Source organism: Crocodylus porosus, unplaced genomic scaffold (genome assembly GCF_001723895.1).
Source record: "Crocodylus porosus isolate Cpor-Errol unplaced genomic scaffold, CroPor_comp1, whole genome shotgun sequence".
NCBI classification, from domain to species: domain Eukaryota; kingdom Metazoa; phylum Chordata; order Crocodylia; family Crocodylidae; genus Crocodylus; species Crocodylus porosus.
In genome coordinates, this window is record NW_017728943.1 from 111,591,700 (window position 1) to 111,611,427 (window position 19,728).

A 19,728-nucleotide genomic window follows, 5' to 3' on the forward strand; every position below is an offset into this window, starting at 1 on the left:
TTTACTAGCAGTAGCCCTTTCTGCAGATGCAGAAAAAATATTTTCTTTGTTTGGACTGGTTTGTTCAAAGTTAAGAAATCAACTGGGAGCTGAAAAAGCAGGAAACTTGTTTTTCTCTTTCAGTCTATGAATAAAAAGGAGGAGGGGGATGAGATTTGAGAGTTTTAAAAACTTGAAAAGGGGTAAACATTTTCAAAACAGCCTAAGTAAAAAGGATAGTCTCATTTTGAAGATAATTAGGCAAGCAGAAACTTAAGCTCAAATGACTTTTGACATTTTAGGAAGTTTCCCCCAGAGTGACCTGTACTAATTGCTTTAATTGAATAACCAACGTTCATGTTTCTAATATTATAACAATTAATACTAGTATTTACTAAATTAATTAGTGCATGTTTACAACTGCTTTGATATTAAAAACAAGTTTCCATGTCCAAAAAATTAACCTTTTGTTTAATAAATTTGAAATGCTGGGTTTGTGTGTTTTTAATTAAATTCAAGTTTCCATTTTAATACAGCTTGACACAAAGATGAGCAAAATATTTCACTATTTTATATTATCCACCGACCTAATGTAGAATTTTTGACAATCCAGTGTAGATAGATAGATATAGTTTGTATAACTTAGGAAATGTACCAAATCTACTGTAAAAACAATATTTAGTTGCAATTTATTTATATCAACAAATAAAAATGTATTAAAAAATGAAAATAAATCAGTGATTTAAATCAACTTACTTTAAGTGAGAGGCGCTCAACCTCCAGTCTGCAGAACAAATATGGCCCGTGGAGCCATCATATCTGGCCTTCAGCACTCCCTGCAGGCTGGAAAATTTGGCAGTGGAGGAACGGTGGCCCTTAATTCAACCACCCCCTCCCCTGCCAAATTCCCAAACCCCAAGTCCTGTAAGGCCAGTTGGGACCAAGGCATATGTACCCCTTCCACCTACATCTGGATTGGGGCTGAGCAAGCCCCACTTCTCTCCAGCACACCCAGGTTAGAGCTGGGCCACACTCTTGTTCCCCCTGTATCTGGATCAGGGTTGAGCCATGGGGCAAGACTGGGGCCAGTCCATTCCCCTTCCTTCCCACTGAACTACACCACCTTTCCCTGTGGGGCTAGGTTAGAGGCAAGTTATGTGCCATTTCCTCCCCACACCGGGCAATGCCCCCCTTCCCCTGCAGGACTGGGTTGGAGCCAGGCTTCTCCCCCGCACTCTTCTACGTGCCCAGATTGCCCGCCATGCCCACCCCAGTTGCCAGGTCAGGACCACTAGCTGGATCCAGCCCGTAGACAGACTGGGCACTGCCTATCTGGACTGCCAGGGAAACAGGCTGAGCACCACTGTTTAGATCAGTCCACCCTGACACATGCATTGAAACAAAATGAACAGAGCATTCCATAGAACTAGGGGTTCAGATTTGAATTCATGTTCAAATACTGCACATCTGAAAATGTTCCTATTTCATCTAAAATATTCAGCAGCAACGTAGGATTTTTCTTCTCTTGAATCCTAGCAAAAGAGCGCTTTGGAAAGCAAGATAAAGGCAACTAGTTTTGAAAAAGAAGTTTGAACAAAAAAATTCCAATCCTAAATTCCACCATATCTACTATGCTAATGAGCAAAGACAGCTATAGAAATTACAGCAATGAATATCAAAAGAACAAAACAGGACAAATATTCTGAATGAACTACATAAAGTATCTAAATAACAAAATCAGGGAGACAAATGAAGGGGAAAAAAACATTTATCAAACTGTATAAGCTACTATTCTGTACTTCCACTTGCTGAAAGCAGCAGCAGCAGCATGAGAATGTAAAGATAATACCAAAATAAATCCTCCCTCGTCTTAATTTTATCACTTAAAATATTCTCAGGAAAAAAATTCAAATCTTATCGTTTTGATTTTGTGAACATTTCTCAATCACTGTTTCGAAGAAGAAATATCAGCAACAATCAACTGAAGAATTCTGAACAACTGGACCTGTATTTGCTTATTTTAAATTAAGCATATTAAATTTATTTTAAATTAAGCTTTTGAAGGAATCAAGTCCCTCGGCCTAGTAAATGAACTCCCAACAATGACTTCATGAAGGGAAGGAACCAGTTTCTACTGAACTGTTACTTAAAATAGAAATAATAACATTTTTTATCCAAACAGTGAGGATACTGGAAAGGGAACAAACTGAAAATGCCCCAAAATGAAGGATTTGTGTGTTAATTTGCAGAATTTATGCTTTACTCTGAAGTTTAAGAAGAATTTTTATAATACTATATTAAAAACTAAAGTAAGTGCTGGCAGTACTTAAGTAAAGATACTACAAAAACTTTGAAAAACTGATATAGGAAGAAAAAATTATCATTCACAAGTTCTAAAAAGGCACAAAGTAACTTGGGGGAAACATCTGTAACAGCAGCAAACAAAGTGTTCAGGCAGAACCCTGGCTTTATTTTTTTTAAATGACTAACCATATTCAATTACTGAAAATTCATTCATACACAAAGGAAGGAATTAAGATGGAGGCTGTAAACAAAGATCTCCAGTAAAAAAATTGTTACAGAATGATTAAAATTTTCCTTGGCACACTGTGACAGTAGCAAACCACAGCAAAATGTTAAATTCCGTCTTTGCTATATTATGCCTAGTCTACACTAGAGATTTGATTATAGCTCCTTGAGACCAAACCCTGGTGTAGCTGCACCAAATAAATGTAATGCAAATAAAGCTTCTCTCAACATGCATCTGCAAGCCCTGAGGGGACTACACCCATAGATGTGTCTGTCCAGTCTTATTCCTCCCCACCGCTTCCGCAGGGTACTCTGACCCAGCTCCACAGCAGAGAAGGCATGCTGGGACTGGGCGTGCCTCTCATGCTGCTGTATTCCAGGTACAGGGTACAAGTTCAGAGAAGGGGATGCCCCCCTCTGTGTTTAAATCCCCTGCAGAAGGATTCCCTTGCACCTAGCCTGTAGGCATTGGAGGACCCCTATGGGAGTTCTCCCCTCTGTGCTTTGCAGACAAGTGCTGGGGGAATCTACAAGCAAAGGGGCAGTTGGACAAGGCGTGTCACTAGCTGCCTGCTCTCTCCAGCCACAAGTGAACAGATGTCAGCTGCAAAAAGACAGCACAAATTGTTACTAGGTTCACCGCCACAAAATTTAAGCACTTGTGGCGCAACAAAGAGCTATGACATCTGTGCGCTCAGCTTTTGTGCCACCATGAAAATTCTTACGGCGACACAAAGTCGACATCTGTTTGCAGCATGAGAGCTGCAAATCCCCAGAGCAGACGCTGCCTAAGAGAGATGAACCAATCATGCCGCAAGACCCAAGAGCCTTTGGGGGCTCCCAACAAAACTTTCTGCAAAAAGGAAAACTTTTTTTTTCCTGTAAAAAGCCACATGGAAACACAGATCAATATCTTCACCTCTAAACTGGGACTTAAAGCCAAGTATATTCTCATTAATGGAATTTTCTTGGCAGCTAGAAAAAAGAGGAACATAGTTCTCACCTACTCAAAACTTTTGATAAAATCAAGAGGGCCATTCCAAACAGGAAAACACTGCAGCTATTGTTCCTGTTTATAGTATGTCTTACATATATTTCTCCAATTGCAATCAGTTCCTTTCCCTGTTAAAACTTCTCACAGCCCTACTGATTCAAAACATCTTGGGCTACATGTGAATATTATATTCAATTAAAAAAATAAAGAAAGAAAAATACTGTCTTCTGTTTCCCAAGACCTAAGTGACCCACCAGGCTATTTCATAGCTTCTGATATTCGGACATTTATGCCAAGCTTTCCCTAAAGCCCTCAAAGCACATGGTTATCACTATTTATAGTCAATAGAAGTTTGATCAGTCCATGGAAGTGTGTTTGAGTATCTCCTAGCTTGAAGTAAAAAATCTGTTCAACATCAAAAACCAGAGCAGGGACAAAACACACAAAAAAAAGCCAATTTGCCCTTGAGAGAACTAAAAGCTGCTGAGGCCTATTTAACTGCTTTGTCCCAGAATTTTTTATTCTGAGACACTAGCTAGAAAGAAGTACAAATAATACAGACCTTTAACTTTTTTGGCAGCTCTTCATGTTCTGTTCTCAGGGGGGGAAAAAACAAAAAAAACAAAAAAATGCCAGAGACACCAGAACTCCCAGTTCTTTGTTATTAGCAAAACTGGAGCTGGAAAAATGTTAACTAATTTCTCCATATTGGATTATATTAATTCTCAACTTTGGGTTGGTTTTATTGGTTTGCCAGCTGCAAGGCAGCCTCTGACAAAGTACAGAAGCAGCAGCTGGTGAGCCACAAATGGATCCTTAGCTGAAGCTGCAGCAAAAGCAGAGCAAATAGTTGTACTTCACACAGGCCTCAAACCAGTGCTTCCCAACCTGTTGATACTTAGGGGACACTTCTCTTCCGGATTAAAACTGGCATCACACACACCCTGATACCCAATAAGGGGCATATATATTTCCAAACATATAACATATTACATTCTCCTGTTACAGGACATTGTACCAGTGATGATAAGTACTGTTTAAAAAAAAAGACACCAAATACATCTTTCTTTAAGCAAAGGATTAGTCTCTATATAATGGTTCTCATCCTTTTTAGCCGCAAGGCACCCTCCATAACTTTTCTCAGTTTGGCAGCAGCCCAGGTGAAAATCAGTGAGATAAATCTAAATTCAGAGAAGATGGTGGGGGAGGGATCTTGAGGATAAAAAAAGAGGAGTTGAGTCACTGATCTACCATGGGTACCATTTAAGGGTGGTAGGGACAGGATCTCACTTTGCTGTGCCCTGCTCTTTCCACTGTCCTCCCCCTCCCAACCCCAGGTCTATGCCTCAGGAGGCAGGGGCAACCCCCACTGCTGACCCTAATCCTACAGGCAAACAGCCGCCACTGTGGCCCCTCCTGCCAGCTGCAGGTGTATAGGAAGAGTGGAAGGGATGAGCCAGGTTGAAAAATGCAGTTCTGTCTGCATTCGCCCACCCACTTGCAGTAAATGCATGCTGCTGTGAGCACGGGGGAGGGGGAGCAGCACAGGGGCTGTCTGGGGGTTTAGAAAGGCACAGGGAGGCAACAGCAGCAGTGGCAGTCCCTACAGGACCAGCTGAGGTAGGGTGCCAGATGCAGGGAGGAGAGCATTTACCTCAGAGGTGGGAATTATTTGGGCCTGAGGGCCACTTAGGGAGTTTTGGTGAGCTGTCGCAAGCCAAGTCTGCCCCCCATGCTCCAACAAGTCAGCAGAGCTTCAGCACGGCTCTTCGCCAGCAGCTGGTGCATGTATGCAACAAGCTAGGCCAGGGCTCTGTGGACCCCAGTGCAGCCAGTTGCAGTCTTCCTGCTGCCTCCCACAGCCAGCCCAGATGCAGATGCCGTCAGCCTCCCCACCTCCACCTATGAGCAGCCCTGCCTCGTTGCCCCCAAAACCCTTTATTTATTTATTTTTTTGCAGCAAGCCTGTCAAAACCTCAGAGCCTGTTGTTTTCTGTAAAACCCACCATTTTCATGGAGTTCACCCAATTTCACAGTTCCCACAAAAATCACGCACCTGCAAATTCAGTACATCCCTAGCCATAAGGGCAGCCAGTACACAAGTGCACTGAACAGAGATATAAAAATTATAGATACAGGAATGGAAGCGGTGTGAACCATTGGACTGGCACCAGGCTCACAGTTGCCCATTGTGGGCCTACATCATCCCAGAATTCAAAGAGTCAGCAACCTAACCTGAACCAGCACAAAGGAGGAAGAAGAGGAAGACAGGCCAGTCAATTTCTGTCCAACAGCCCAGTGACTAAGGCACTTGCCAAGGAAGAGAGAGCTGGGTCCTAGGCCTCAAACAGCAGAGGGAGTCTGACCCCACATCTCCCACTTCCCAGTAAAGTGCCCAAACCACTAAGCTATCAGACAAAAAGTATAGGTGGAGCCACCTCATCACTGCTTTTTGTGACTTAGGCACTTAAGGATAACAAAAGTAGACATACTGGGGGTTTTTTCAAAAGCAGAGTGAAACAAGATTCTAAGTATGATCCTAATAGACAGACTAGGATCCTATGTATTTAAGGCAGAGCCCCAAATTCCAAAGTAGGAACTTAGAAAACCAGGAAAAAACAGGCAGAAACCACCTGTGAAAAGCTTGGTTTAAATAAATGGCCTAACACCACACTAAAACTCAGAGGCAGAGATGTAATTCAGTTGAATGCCACCTGGTATGACTCTCAAACATAAAACCAGCCTCTCTCTTCCTGCAATCCCTTGCCTCACTCACTCCATATCTTCCATCCTGCGCAACAATAAAACAGATTATACAAATCCTCCTTCAGTACACAGCCCATGAAATCAATTTTAATCCAGATGCCTAAACACCTTTATAGGTCTGGGCCTCAGATCTGCAATTTGATCCCTCCATTCATGGAAAGCTAAAACAGCAGAGAAGGCATCTCATTTGGGTTTTCTAAGTGGACATTTTCACACCTGGGTATGTTATATTACTACGTAACTGGAGTCTGTCCAAGAGGTGGAAAAAAAAAACCATACATTACTGAAGTCAGATCACCAGGAGAGGCTAAAATCTCTTTTATCAGGGATGCTGCACCTCACAGCCTGTGGGCCAGATACATCCCCCAGCACCATGTCATCCAGCCCATGGATCTGTGGGGAGCCCTGCAGGTCATGGCCCTGCACACTAGATGAAGCACACAGGGCTTAATCCTGGTGCACAATGGCCAGGAGGAGGTGGCAAGGGGCCCCCAGAGCCTGATCCCAATCAGTCAGCCCAGAGCCCAATCTGACCTGCAAACCAGTCCCACACAATTCAACTGGACCACAGTGCCAAAACCATGGACACCAGCGCCTTAGAGGAAAGAGATGGTAGAAAGCCTCAAAGTGCTGCTATATAATAGTTTAGTATCAGTGAAGAATCAAGGTACAATCCAAACCTGCAAACTGAATGATATCTTGTGGATCTGTACTTAAAAGACCAATATCCTTTGTCTGCAAGCTCTCCAGAATGCTCTCCTCTACTCACTATACAGTCTGTCTCACTTGGATCAAAACTGATTCATGCACTGATATCATCCTAGCACCAAGTCCATTCTGGTGAAAGCAGTTGTCAAAATGTAACAAGAGACTCCTCTGTTACTTGAAGGAAAATAAGAGGGTAGCAGAAAGTAGACTACCACCATGTTATATTAGCAAAGCAAGGGCTCCGTGCAAGGAGACTAGCTGCAAAAGGCAGCAGGTATAAGTGGCACAGCTAAATAGGCTGCAGGACCTAGCCTACATATTGCAGGCAGTAGAAGACTGGATTGCTGACTAGTGAGTTAGCAGTACCTGGGCCTTATTAACAGCCAGGTAAATGGGATGGGCAGGGCAAAGGCCCTGTCAGGTGAGCAGAAGGGGGAAGAGAAAGGGCCATATAAGCCTAAACCAGGGACCCAAGGCTCAGATGCTTACAACAGCAGCAGTATTCAGGGAGATAAATTACATGTTCTATTTGTTTCTAGTTTGTGTTAGGCCACAAGGTTTGGGGAGACTTAAGGGGAAAAGACCAAGGACTGCTCAAGGGAGGGTGCTAGTGAAGCACCCTACAGTTTGTGGTTGGTTCCAAAGCCCCAGCACAGTGAGGTGAGGCTGGGGACATGGGAGAGGGATTCCAGTGACTCATGCTAGCATCTTGATGTCAGGCTAGGAGCCTGGCAAGTACAGCACAGGATGTGGCCTGGAGCACTGAGACAGAGACTATTACCCAGAGAAGAGCCTAGAAGCAGAGCATGTGCTCCAAAGAGCAGCTTGTTGGCAGCAGGCAAGAGCAAGAGAGGCAGGCAGCCTGACTGGCATACGTGAGTGCAAGGACCTGAAGGGGTATGTGCCAGCCTTGTTCAAGTTAAGGTGTGAGGATGAGCTGACTAGCAACTTAATGTTGATGAGCAAGGCTGGGCAAGGCTCCAAAAGCTAAACCACGGTTCTCTGAAAGTAGCCTCCCAAATATATTAACTTTGACATCAAGACGTGGCAGGTGAAAATGTAAGATCAGATTGGGGAAGCAGGATTAGGAGAGTGGGTACTGTGTAACACCTAAGGGGTGCTACAGCCATCCCTGAAGGCACAGCCTGTTACACATACTCATGTAACCAGGGCAGGCAGATTTGTATGTCATCTGCATCCTGCCGGCACTTGACTCCATGCCCTCTGACCAGCTTACCTTGGGGTTGCATGCAAATATTGAATAAGAGCCAAGAGAGGATTAATCCTCATAAGACACTACTGTACCTGTCACTTGCAGTAAAAATACAAACTCTTACCATTACTGTTTGGGGGTTCCCCTCCAAAAACCAATTATGCCATGACACCAGTATCTCATGGCCAGCAGCACAGAATGCTATAGAGATGTACAGGAAAATGAGAACGTACATCTGTGATTCATCAGAAGAGCTTGATCTTGGTCTTCTGGCCATGTGGAAAGCTAATGACATTTTACATACAATGGGTTTTTTTTAAGTATTTGAGGGCTCTGTAGAGGCCTATTGGGCTGTTACCAGCCACCTTAAAATGTTTGTTCATATGCCTACAACTAGGTGCAGACCATCACAGGAGAGATTTGTGGTTTGCCATCCAGAGATGGGTTACTCGGAGCCATACTTAAGGTACCAAAAAGGACACTATACACTAGAAACAAGTCCATCAAGAAGAGCAGGAAGGTGTTAATGAAATCCAGAAGATACAGGACTCAGAGGCTTCTAAAAAGAAAAACTAAACTGGGATCTGAACTTGGGCTGTCCTGTGCTGGAAAATGTAAAGAAGCCACTTGTAGGTGAAAAGTAGGTAAGTAATAAAGCAAGAATTTGTTAACCAAGTCAGATTAACAAGGTCTTTGGAGTAACTGAGCAGAATAAGGGGTAACAAGTCAAGAGCTTAGCTGTGGTGGCAGCAGTTAGAGTTCAGAACACTAGAACTCCAGATTACTTTCTCTCTCAGTTTGCTAAGGGGGAAAAGAAGTTTGATTCTGTGTGGTAGGTGGGTAAAATGGAAATATCCTGGACTATTAACTACCGAATGTCTGAAGATTGCTTCCCCAGCAAAGACACTGGCTATTTCAAACATCAGTGATGCTTACGGGCAGTGGAAAAGAAGTGACAATGTGGAAGCCAACAGGGCAAAGATTAACCTACAATGACACAGATTTACACTGTTCTCAACTCTTTGGTCTGTGGGTACAGGGCCTCTTAATTTATAGAAATAAATGGACTCTGGGTATGCCAGTATAACACAATGCAGTGCTCTGCACAAAGACCCCAGGCCATCTGGGAATATACTGGCTCACATACCACAGTCTACACAGCACAGGGCAGTCCCAAGCAGACATACATGATTCTCTGCATGCATTACCTCCAGAACTAGATGCAGTATAGCCATATCAGCCTGGATGCAGCATCATACTAGTTTGCCCTGCCTCTCTTCAGAGCCAACTGACCCACAAGCAACACTACACCAATTATATAGCTACTGGTATCTGAGCTATCTCTCTGCACAGGGTTACTTTGCACCATAAAGGCTTACCCTACAAGTCTTTGTGATCAAATGAGAATCCTGGCTCTTCCAGCCCAAAGCTACTTGGAAAAAGTAACTACTGCCTTAATGAGGTACTGACTCATGAGGGCTCTTCCAGCCCAAAAGCTACTTGGAAAAAGTAACTACTGCCTTAATGAGGTACTGACTGGCTCTAAACCAGGGGTGGGCAAAATGCAGCCCAGGGACCAGATGCAGCCCACCAGGCCATTCTATCCGGCCCATGGGGACCCTAAAAAATTTAGAAAATTAATATTAATCTGCCCTGGGTTGCCTGTCATGCAGCCCTCAATGGCTTGCCGAAACTCAGTAAGCAGCCCTCTGCCCAAAATCATTGCCTGCCCCTGCTCTAAACAGTCCCCAATGTGCTGTTTTCAGCACTGACATTTTGGTACAAGGCCTGAGGTCATCACATTAGAAGTGCACTGTAAAAGTCCTAAAGAAGCAAGTTAGGAGGTAAGGAGACAAGTTTTACATTTGTGCTCTTTTCAATATACTAGCCAGCTGCCCATCAAGAATAACGGGGGTGGGGGGGAGCATTTGGGGACGGAGCCCTGTGCCCCCTCCCATCTGGGCATGCTCCCCCTTTCCCTCCTGCTGCTTGGGGTCCAGGCCCACCCCCCCCTTCCCCACCACAGCAGTAGAGGGAGGGGAGGAGTGGGCCCGGGTCCAGGCCCAGGCCCAATGCAGGGGAGGACTGGGACCAACAGTGGGGCAACAGCGGGCCCGAGGCCGGGGCGGGGAAAGACGCCCGCTCCTCCCCCTCCCCTCACTGCTCCTGTGTCCGGGGGGGGGCTCCTTCCTCACTGCCACGGCAGGCTGCTGGGCTCAGTCCCCCTCCTCCCCTCCCCCCCCCACATTGGACCCAGGCCCACTCCTCCCCTCCCCGTGTCATCCCACATCATGCCCTACAGGCAGCGATAACAAGAGGGGGCAGGGGTGGGCTGAGGCCAGCACTGGTGGCCTCACCACCCCCCTCAATGGCATCCTGACCCCGCTCCCCCTGCGCCACCAGCACCATCATCTCTAAGGAATAAGGTGGGGGGTAAGGCCAGCTCTGGTGGCCTCTCCCCACCCTCTGCTCCATCATCGCTACCTGCAGGGAGCTGGGGGTGAAGCCAATATGTCCCCTCTGCCCCCACCATTGTGCACTCCACCACGCCACCACCTCTTGTTTGAACACTTATCTGCACTCTGATTGGCTGTTTGCCAATCAGAGCATGAATAAAGCTTTATGGACGGACAGACAGACTAAGGCTTTGACATATTCTAATATTATAAATCTCCCAATCTGAGGTATTCTCACTATCAACAAAATATCAGCAAACTCCTTGAACAAACCTTTGGGCTCAAAAGCTTATCCAACAGCATACCCAACTATATAGCTTGTCCAATAAAAGACACCACAAAAATCACTGCCTCTCATACATTTCCTGGACCGTCATATCTATGACATCAACTCAGTTCTACTATATAAAATCTACTGTCAGCTTTGGTTTGGGTTTCCATTCTTTGACAAGTCAGTTTAAGCATCCTTGTCTTAATGAGACATCTCATTTGGGTCTTGTGAGGAAATAAATCCAGCGCCATCAGACTTCCTGTCCTGTCTGGGTCTGCAAGGAACAATGCTTTCTAGAACAGTGGCCAACTGGCAACACATGTCACAAGTGGCATGGGAATCACACAAAAGGTTTGGGAAGAAACAGGCAGCAGTGATAGACAGGGGAAGAACCAGATTGCAGAACAGCAGATCAAGCAGGGAGCACAAGGCAGAAAGCAGAACAGCAGCTTAAGCAAGGACACAGGACAGGGAACCAAAAGCAAAGCAGATAATCAGGCAGAGGAAGAGGCTCAAAGTGGCACTCAGGGAGGGTAGAAGGATAATTTGTGGCACTTCTGAAAAAAAGGCTGCTCCCTGCTGTTCTAGAAGGATGTGGTTGGCCAGCACAGAACCGGTGCCCTGCTCTAAGAAGCAGCAAAACGAAAGGGACAAGACAGTATCCACTTTCATGCTTCAATAAAAGAAGGAAAGACGAACAGAAGGAAAGTATAGCAGAGCTGACAAAGATGAAGTCAATTTTGCTTTGGCATTTTATGGAAAAGGTATAAGAAACACAGAAGGCAAATATTATTATGAATTACGAGCAAGAGGACCCTCCCAAAAAAACCAAGGAAGAAAGCAGTAGATTGACACAGAGTCTCTTGACTGCTTGCAAAAGGCAGAATAAAGTAATAACTGGAGACCCACCAGGTTTGGCAGAAGTCATAAAATTCTAACACTGTCAAAACCCTTTGTAGCAACATCCAATAAGAAGAACCGCTGTTTAACCAAAACATTTCCCCTACCATATATTCAGATGAAATTCAGATGAAACTCCCTATAACAGCAAACAACCACTTAGGAGCAACCTAACATTAGTGCACCAACAATTGGGCTTCTCATCATCAGGGTATCACATCAGGTCCTTAGATTGGTAGGGGAAGTTTGGAAGTTGGAAGTTTATTAGACATAAAGAATTATTAAGAGTATAGCATCCTGGGAAACACCCCAACCTAAACACCTCTCCTGGCAGCTTGCCACTGAAGGGAGGCTGGGCTTCTCATCTTCAGGGTATCACATCAGGTCCTTAGATTTCACTGACTCAATCACCCACGTCTTTCTAACAGACTGCTAAGTAGAAGGTGTCTGGGTAACGTTTTCTGGTAACGTCTTCAAAGCCTGCATACAGAATACCAAAGCTAACTTTCACTGTTATTCAAAAACTAAACCATGGTTTGTCTCTATGCTTACTGTTGAAAATATTTAGCTGGCAGCTTATATACTAAACAAAGCAAACATAAAATCAGAGATAACTAAAGCAACTAAAAAGGTTTATGGAGAAAAATCGCTGGATGCCAGTTGGCCTGCAGATGCACTTATCATTAAAAATACCATGTCTGCATTCAATATAAGTTAAGCGACAAAGCTGGAGAAGGAAGCTGAGCTACCTAGGCCTTCTGTCACAACAGGGATGTCAAACTCATTTGGCACCACAGCACTGGGGCTGGATCAGACCCGTGGACAAATCCCCCACCCCCACCATACCAGGTATACCTCATGCAGCAACCGCCCCAGCCATATGCAGCACAGAGGCCATATGCAGCACAGGTCCCAGACCAGCTGGAATGAATGTTATATGCAGTGCAGTCTCAGACCAGCTAGGAGTAGGCACTAGATCCAGCACACTGAGAACCCACAGACTCACTCTGCACGCCGGATCTAGCATCTGCTCTGGCTGGTCTGGAGCTGCACCACATACAACGCCCATTCCAGGGCCCACACTGTACACAGCACCCTGAAACTGGAATATGGGGGAGGGTCCTAAACTGGTCCCATGCAGGGTCCCAGAGTGTATGCTGCCTGCATGTAGGGCCAGTCTGTTGTGTGCTTTGTGTGGCATATGGATCCACTCCAGATGCAGGGCCAGAACCAGACTAGATGATATGGCTTCGCAGGTCAGATCTCTAACACCTCTGTTCTACCATAGTGTATGCAGCTAGAACAGGAGTGGGCAAAATATGCCCTGCGTGCTGGATTCGGCCTGCCAAGGGATTCTATCTAACCCATGGAGGGTCCCTTGGTCCCACCCAGCCCAGGCACAGAGGGCAGCCCAGGTTGTGGCATGTGTGGCAAGTTCCAGCACCCCAGGTATACAGCGGGGCAGGAGTGGCATGGCAGCCAAACTCAGCTTCCTGGCAGCCCCTGCAGCAGCAGCTCACTGCCCTGCTGCCACTGCCAGCATCTCCCGTCACCATTGCCACCAGACCCGGCCCCGCTACCTGGGCACCTTGTCCCATCCACCTTGCACCCACTGCCCGGGCCACTGGACAGAGCACATAGGCAGCTAAGCTCCATGGAGACCCTGCCTGAGTGAATGGGATGGGACTGCGAGTGGGCAGGACCAGGACCAGGACTGCGAGACAGTAACAGCGCAGGGCCGGGCCCTGGGACAGAGCTGTGATCCACTCCCTGCACATCCCTGCCTGTGGAACCAGCGCTCATCACAGGGACAGGATCACAGCTCTGACCCAGGGGCCTGGCCCCACACTGTCACTGCTCTACAATCCTGGCCCTGCCCGCCTGTTCCACTCCTGAACACTGCACCCTGCCCACCTGCCCAGCAAAGTGTTCCCTGCCCTTGGGAGTCCCAGGCCAGTCTCCATGGATACCCTGCCTGCTCAGTCTGCTATCCACAGAAGGTGGTGCGGGATGGAGGGGCCCAAGGCCCAGCAGGATCAATTGCCCCACTGCACCAGATCAGGTCAGCAGCCCCTCTCCCCACTCCCACCCCAACTCTGGCAGTTCACCAAAACACCTTAAGCAGCCTTCCAGCCCAAATAACTGTTCACCCCGAGCTAGAAGCTATCAAATTAAATATTCAAGAAAAAGGATTTTTATACGTACTATTTTTAAAGTAGTTATGAATGTATATGTTTGCATTTGCATGTAAAATACATATAGCTTCATTTGCAATTTCTTTAAAAATACCCAGTTTTCATGACACTTGAAAGTGCTATACAGACCACAATCAATAAAAACAACTTGCTCAATGGATTAAAAATTAGTGGCATATTCCTAACCTTTTAATCATAACTTCAGTGAATCTTTTTCACACTGATATGGTTTGCTTTCCACAAGGACCAACACTGCCAATAAAACCAACCTTGACACAGAAAGTACTAACTAATGAACTTGAAAACAAGCAAAGCCAGAAAGCAGGACAGACTAATCTTTGTTGCTAAAGACATCTCAGATGGGGATGGGGAGGTGTAAACAAAAGACTGTGGCAAAAAAATGTGGAGTTTATATTCATGGAAATAAAAAGGACCAAGCTCTGGAAACTTAGGTTGAACTTTTGTTTTAATATATGGGCTAACAGCCTGTTCATTTTTATTTTTTTCATTGTTCCCACAAATGCAGTTTAGCAATATAAATATGTGAATTCAACTAATTAAATGACCTCAGGCTTGTCCCAGAAATAGATGCTCCACCATACTAAGAACCCTATGCTGCCATTAAATCTCAATGGCCAACCTGTCAAAAAGTCTTCCAGCACAAAGTACTCTCCACGCTGTGCACTATGCTAACTTGTATTCCTTTTCCCTTATCCATGCCCCCAGATCTGTACAAGCAGAAAGTGAAGGCTACAAATAACCATGTCACAACTGCCTTGAGGCTGCTCTCCCCTTTGCCAGGGACAAAACTGGACCCCAGAGAAGGAATGCAGGGAGCTCAAGGCCACTTTTCCCCTCTGCTCTGGATGTTAAACCAGAAGATTCTTGGGCACAACTGAAAGTTGGTACCTAAAAGTGTAATACTTCTACCACAATCAAAAAACATCAAGCAGCTGCCTGCTTTTAAACCACATAAGCTAACACAACTTTTGTATTTAGAACTCCAGTACAAAAATATTTCATTGACTGCTGTTTTTAAACAACCTCATTCCAAAAACCTTCTAAAAGCACAGTTTCATTGCTGTCTTTCAGCATTCCAGTCTGCACAACATTCAGTTCATCTTGCCCAAGACGCAGGATAGCTCCTTGGCTCAGAGCCATTACTCTGAGACAGTGGTGTTTTTTCAGGAAAGAAAATAAAGAGTCGGGAGATACTGTATGTTTTTGGGGAAGGATTCTCAATCAAATGTTTTGGATATCTTGTGCATTTACCGATCTTTTATGATTCAGGGAAAAAATAAGTACACAGTGCAAAAATCACAGTAGGGCCAACAAACATACCACTTAGTCTTGCACTAAAATTCAGAAACTGGCTAAAGCAATATAATGATTTACAAATGACAGAACACCAGAATCAACTTTTATTTTCCAAGGGTAAATTGTATTACTTATGAAAAAAATGCAAGACTGACTGAAGCCTCACTGAGTTTACTGTTTATCCCCCAAACAGAATAGTATATGCAACAAAGTGCAAAGCTCCCCATCCTACCTACATGCTGCAACACTGACTGGAAGGACCAGCTGTAACTAAGAGGAAAGGGTGATGTTCTAAGGATAGAAATGTTCCTTGTTGACAATTTCTCTCTCATATGCCATCAAATAGCATTCAAATATTGGTGACAAACTTCTCAAAATTAAACACAAAAACACAAAATTGAGTGCACAAATGATAGGTAGAACTGATTCAAACATCTTGTTTTGAAGATCAAAGGCCCCTGTCTGATCTGCGCAAAAAGCCCCAGTGACTTCAACAGGACTGATGGCATACAGATCCAATTGCAAGATTGAGGGTCTAGATCAGGGGTCAGCAATGTTTTTGGGCTGAGTGCCAAAAAACCCTACAGCCTCAACTTAAAAGATGTTGACTTGCTACAGGCAGTGGCAAGGGAGCTACGAGGGGCACAGGAGCCCTTCCCCCATCATGCTCTCCAAGGTGCATGTGCAGCCACAACCAGGAACAAGCCAGGCTGGGGCTCCAGATGCTGGTCCAGCCGCTTGCAGCCTCGCAGCTTCCTGCCCCAAGCAACCCAGGTTCTGGGCAGGCTCCTGCCAGCAGCCATACAGCCTGGGCTGGTTGCAGCAGGGCTTGCAGCCTCCCTACCACCTGCTACAAGCAGACCAGGCTCCATAGCCAGCAGCAGGGACCTGCCCAGAACCAGGACCTACTATGACGATACCAAGCAAAATGGTTCCACATGCCATGCTCCAGAACATGTGCCTGGGGTTACCTACCCGTGGTCTAGATCACTGATTTCTTGACCACACCACAACTTTTGTGAATTGAGCAGCACTCCACTTCAAAAACTAATTTACTACTATGGGTGCACCAATAAAGACTTTTTGGTCTGATACCAATGGTCAATACTGGGCTATACTGGCCAATACCAATCGATTGCCAATATGCAGAGAGCAGCATCCAGCTGCTAAGTCTGTTGGGGGGAAGGGTTGAGGGAGAGGGAAGCAGATCAAGGCGCCTTTGGTGAGGGAGGGAGTGAGGCTGGGGTAGGTGCTGCCCAGCCAGGAAGGGAAGCAGGATGAAGCTGCAAGCAGCTCGTCTGGGGGGAATGGAATGGGGCAGCTCCTGTGTGCATCCTGGGGCAAGCATGGTGTATGCCCCATGGATCTGTGTGGGGCAAGAGCAGGCTGCTGCTGTGGGCACCAGGCTCTTCCTGGTGGGGGGGTTGAGCCAGGGCTACACTCGGGCCAAGCGGCAGCAGCACTGGGAGGGAAGGATTTGCTACAGCAAATTTTGGGGTGGCTACAGCCATCTCATAGCCCCCTCTCCCAAGGTCTACACCACCCACCCCAAGCACAGGGTGGGCTCAACCTCCCGCCAAAAAGAATCGAGCGCTGTCCCAGCCCAGGGCCCAGCCCTTAGCGGCAACCCGCCCTCACCCAGTGAGCAGATCCGTTGTTGGGGTGCACGTGCCCCGCAAAGGGGGCACGCACCAGCAGGAACTCTCCCCCTCCCCATGCCTCCATCTCATGCCCCACCCCAACCCCACTCCCTCCCTCATCATGGTGGCTTCAATCTGCTCCCCTGCCCCTTCTCCCCCACAAACTTACCTGCCAGATACTGCTCTCCAAGCTGCCAGGCTGGCTGCGTACATGCTGCAGCTGTGTGCACATATGCGACATCTATCAGCAACATTATTGGCCACATCAACCGAAAAAAGCCAACTGCCAACAAAGTCAATTTCCCTTTTATCAGTGTGGATACGATCTGGACCAATGTATCAGTGTGCCTCTATTTATTACAGTACTCACTTCCTCCCATAGGTTGAGAGGTGGGGAGGGAGCAAAGGAGTGGCCAGGCAAGGACAAGCCCAAACCTGCACTTATCTCCTCACCTCCCCCATCACCCTTCAAAGGATCTCCTGGCACTGGTGACACAGCACCCTGATTGAAAATTACTGGCCTAAGTGTACCAGCAACATTTACCTCTATTTTAATTCTCTTTGACACCTCAGAGTAGTCTCCTCTTGTTTTGTTTAATAAGTGGAAGCATGTACTCTACAGACTTTTGGAAAGAAATCACTTTGCCCTACAGAGAATGATGTCAATGTACACAGCAGGCAGCAAGATCAATCAGTGGAGAACACACAGCAACCCCACACAAACTAAGACTATCTCATTGTTTTGACTACCTCCTTCCCACCTACTCCCATCTATTCACGCTGAAAAAACTGAAGTACTTCATTTTCATTTGTTGGGTACAGTTGCCACCACGCTATCCACACCCACATCCAACTCGCATAAACTGTCATTTAATAAGCAGGATCCAGCAGAGGTCAGAAGTGGCCCTAAACAGGAAATGCCTGGGTCTACTCCATTCATACAGAAGACTAAACTACTTTGTGCAAAGACACTAAATTTGACTGTAGATGTAGGGTACTAGTGTTACACCAGTTTTGTTTTATTTTTTGTTTGTTTGTTTTTAACCTGCATTACTGTGTTAAAGTACTTGGAGAAATGAGTGCCTTTGCCCTGTTTGTATTTATAAACATAAAGCCAGTTACATTTGATTACACTCTTTAAAAAATAATGGCAGGAGACGTTTATGACTTCTCTTCCAATAAATTATTTTACTTTTAAATTCACTGAAGCAAATCCAAACCAGTTACCATTCAGCCAGACAGCATCAGTACCAACTAGACATATGCTGAATCATCACTTCCCTTTTCACACTTTGCAACAGTAATAAAACAGCAACTTTAGGATGAACAGGAAAGAGACAGCACCTAGATGTATTACATTACACCTGGAACATGGCATGCCTGATTCTTCCCTTTCCGCTAATAATTGGACACACTGAAGTGTTTTAAAAAAACTGCTTCCTGCATGCCTCCTGGTGAGAAATCAAGTGCATCAACAGGATGTTGTTATTATAAAAGAAGGAATAATTGCTGAGGAATTAGCAAGTGGGGAGTTATGCAACCATTCTCCAGCCAGTTGGAAACATGAAGCCCAGGAAGTTCCTTGCATCCCCGTTTCCTGGCGGGGGTCAGGGGGGCAGATGGGGTTTTAAAAAAAAAATAAAAAATTCCATGGGTGCTTCAGCACGTTCAGGCAGCCACAGCAGCTCTCGAAGCAGAAGAATGCCAGCCTTTGTAGGAGCATTTCTAATAGTGCCTCCCTCCAAAGTTATCTAGTGCAATGTTGCTAGGAGCTGGGGGGAGGGGGCAGAAAGCAGGCCCTTCCAAGACCCATGGCTGCCTACAAGGGCCAGAGGGCTCCCTGGCTTCTCAACACTCTATTTCTTCTTGCAGCTCCTATGTGTACACACACACACATACACACGAGAATGCATGTGCGTGTGTGCATGCATGCGTGCATTCATGTGTACATGTGTGTGCATGCATGCATGTCCATATGCGTGTGCACATCCTCATGCATGTGTGCGCGCATGCATGTCCATATGCGTGTGCACGTCCTCATGCCTGCATGTGCGTGTGCAGATGAGTGCATATATAAAGCCCCAACACCTCCTTGCAGGTGGCGGCAGGGCTCGGAGGCCGAGGCAGGGGTCCCGCACCCCAGGGCCAAGCTGAGCGGGGCCGCCGGCAGTGCCCCCGACCCACTCCCCCGGAGCGGTAGCTTCTGCGCCGCAGAGCAGCCCACTCGCCCCACGGGCTGCTCCAGCCCGCGAGACAAGACGCTGCGCCCTGGGGCGGGGTGGGAGGGCACTGCAGGTGGCGGCGGCAGCGGCCCGGGCGCCTCGTACTGACCTCCCTGGCGGCGGCGGCTCCGCCATGGCGGCGACGGCGGGAGCAGGGGGAGGCGGCAACTCAGCGACGTCCCTCCTCATGCGGCCCCGAGCGGCGGGAGCCTGCGGCCCGGGGGGAGGGGATGGGGGGACGGACGCTACCCGGCGGGGGGGACCCCTTGGCCCGCAGCCGCCCGCGCCGCCGCCATCTTGGAAGCCGTTCGGGCGAGCGGCGAAGCCGGGAGCATCGCTACGGCGAGCAGCGAGGGACCAGCCGCGCCACTGGCGCTCACGCCTGGAGGGGGCGGGGCTGAAAGGGCGGCAGCACTACCTCGCCAGCCGAAAGCCGCGGCTTGCTCGCGCCTCCTCGGTGGGGCTGCTGCGCTCCCACCCGGCTTCAGACCTGCTCCACCTAAGCTAAGGAGTCTCCCTGTGCCTGGCAAAGGGTGTT

General features: G+C 46.8%; 1 protein-coding gene across 4 annotated transcripts in view; it reads right to left on the reverse strand.

Annotated features, from left to right (window-relative positions):
* The window catches only part of MAP3K4 (mitogen-activated protein kinase kinase kinase 4), a 152,232-nt gene extending 132,730 nt beyond the window's left edge, over positions 1-19,502 (reverse strand). For 3 of the 4 annotated variants that reach the window (XM_019549994.1, XM_019549992.1, XM_019549993.1), the window contains exon 1: positions 19,300-19,501. In XM_019549994.1, coding sequence (XP_019405539.1) covers positions 19,300-19,379 — 80 coding nt within the window. In that variant the 5' untranslated portion in view covers positions 19,380-19,501. Of the gene's footprint in view, positions 1-19,299 lie in introns of all 4 variants that reach the window. The other variant, XM_019549991.1, reaches the window with a different exon arrangement.
* Positions 19,503-19,728: the final 226 nt, after the last annotated feature.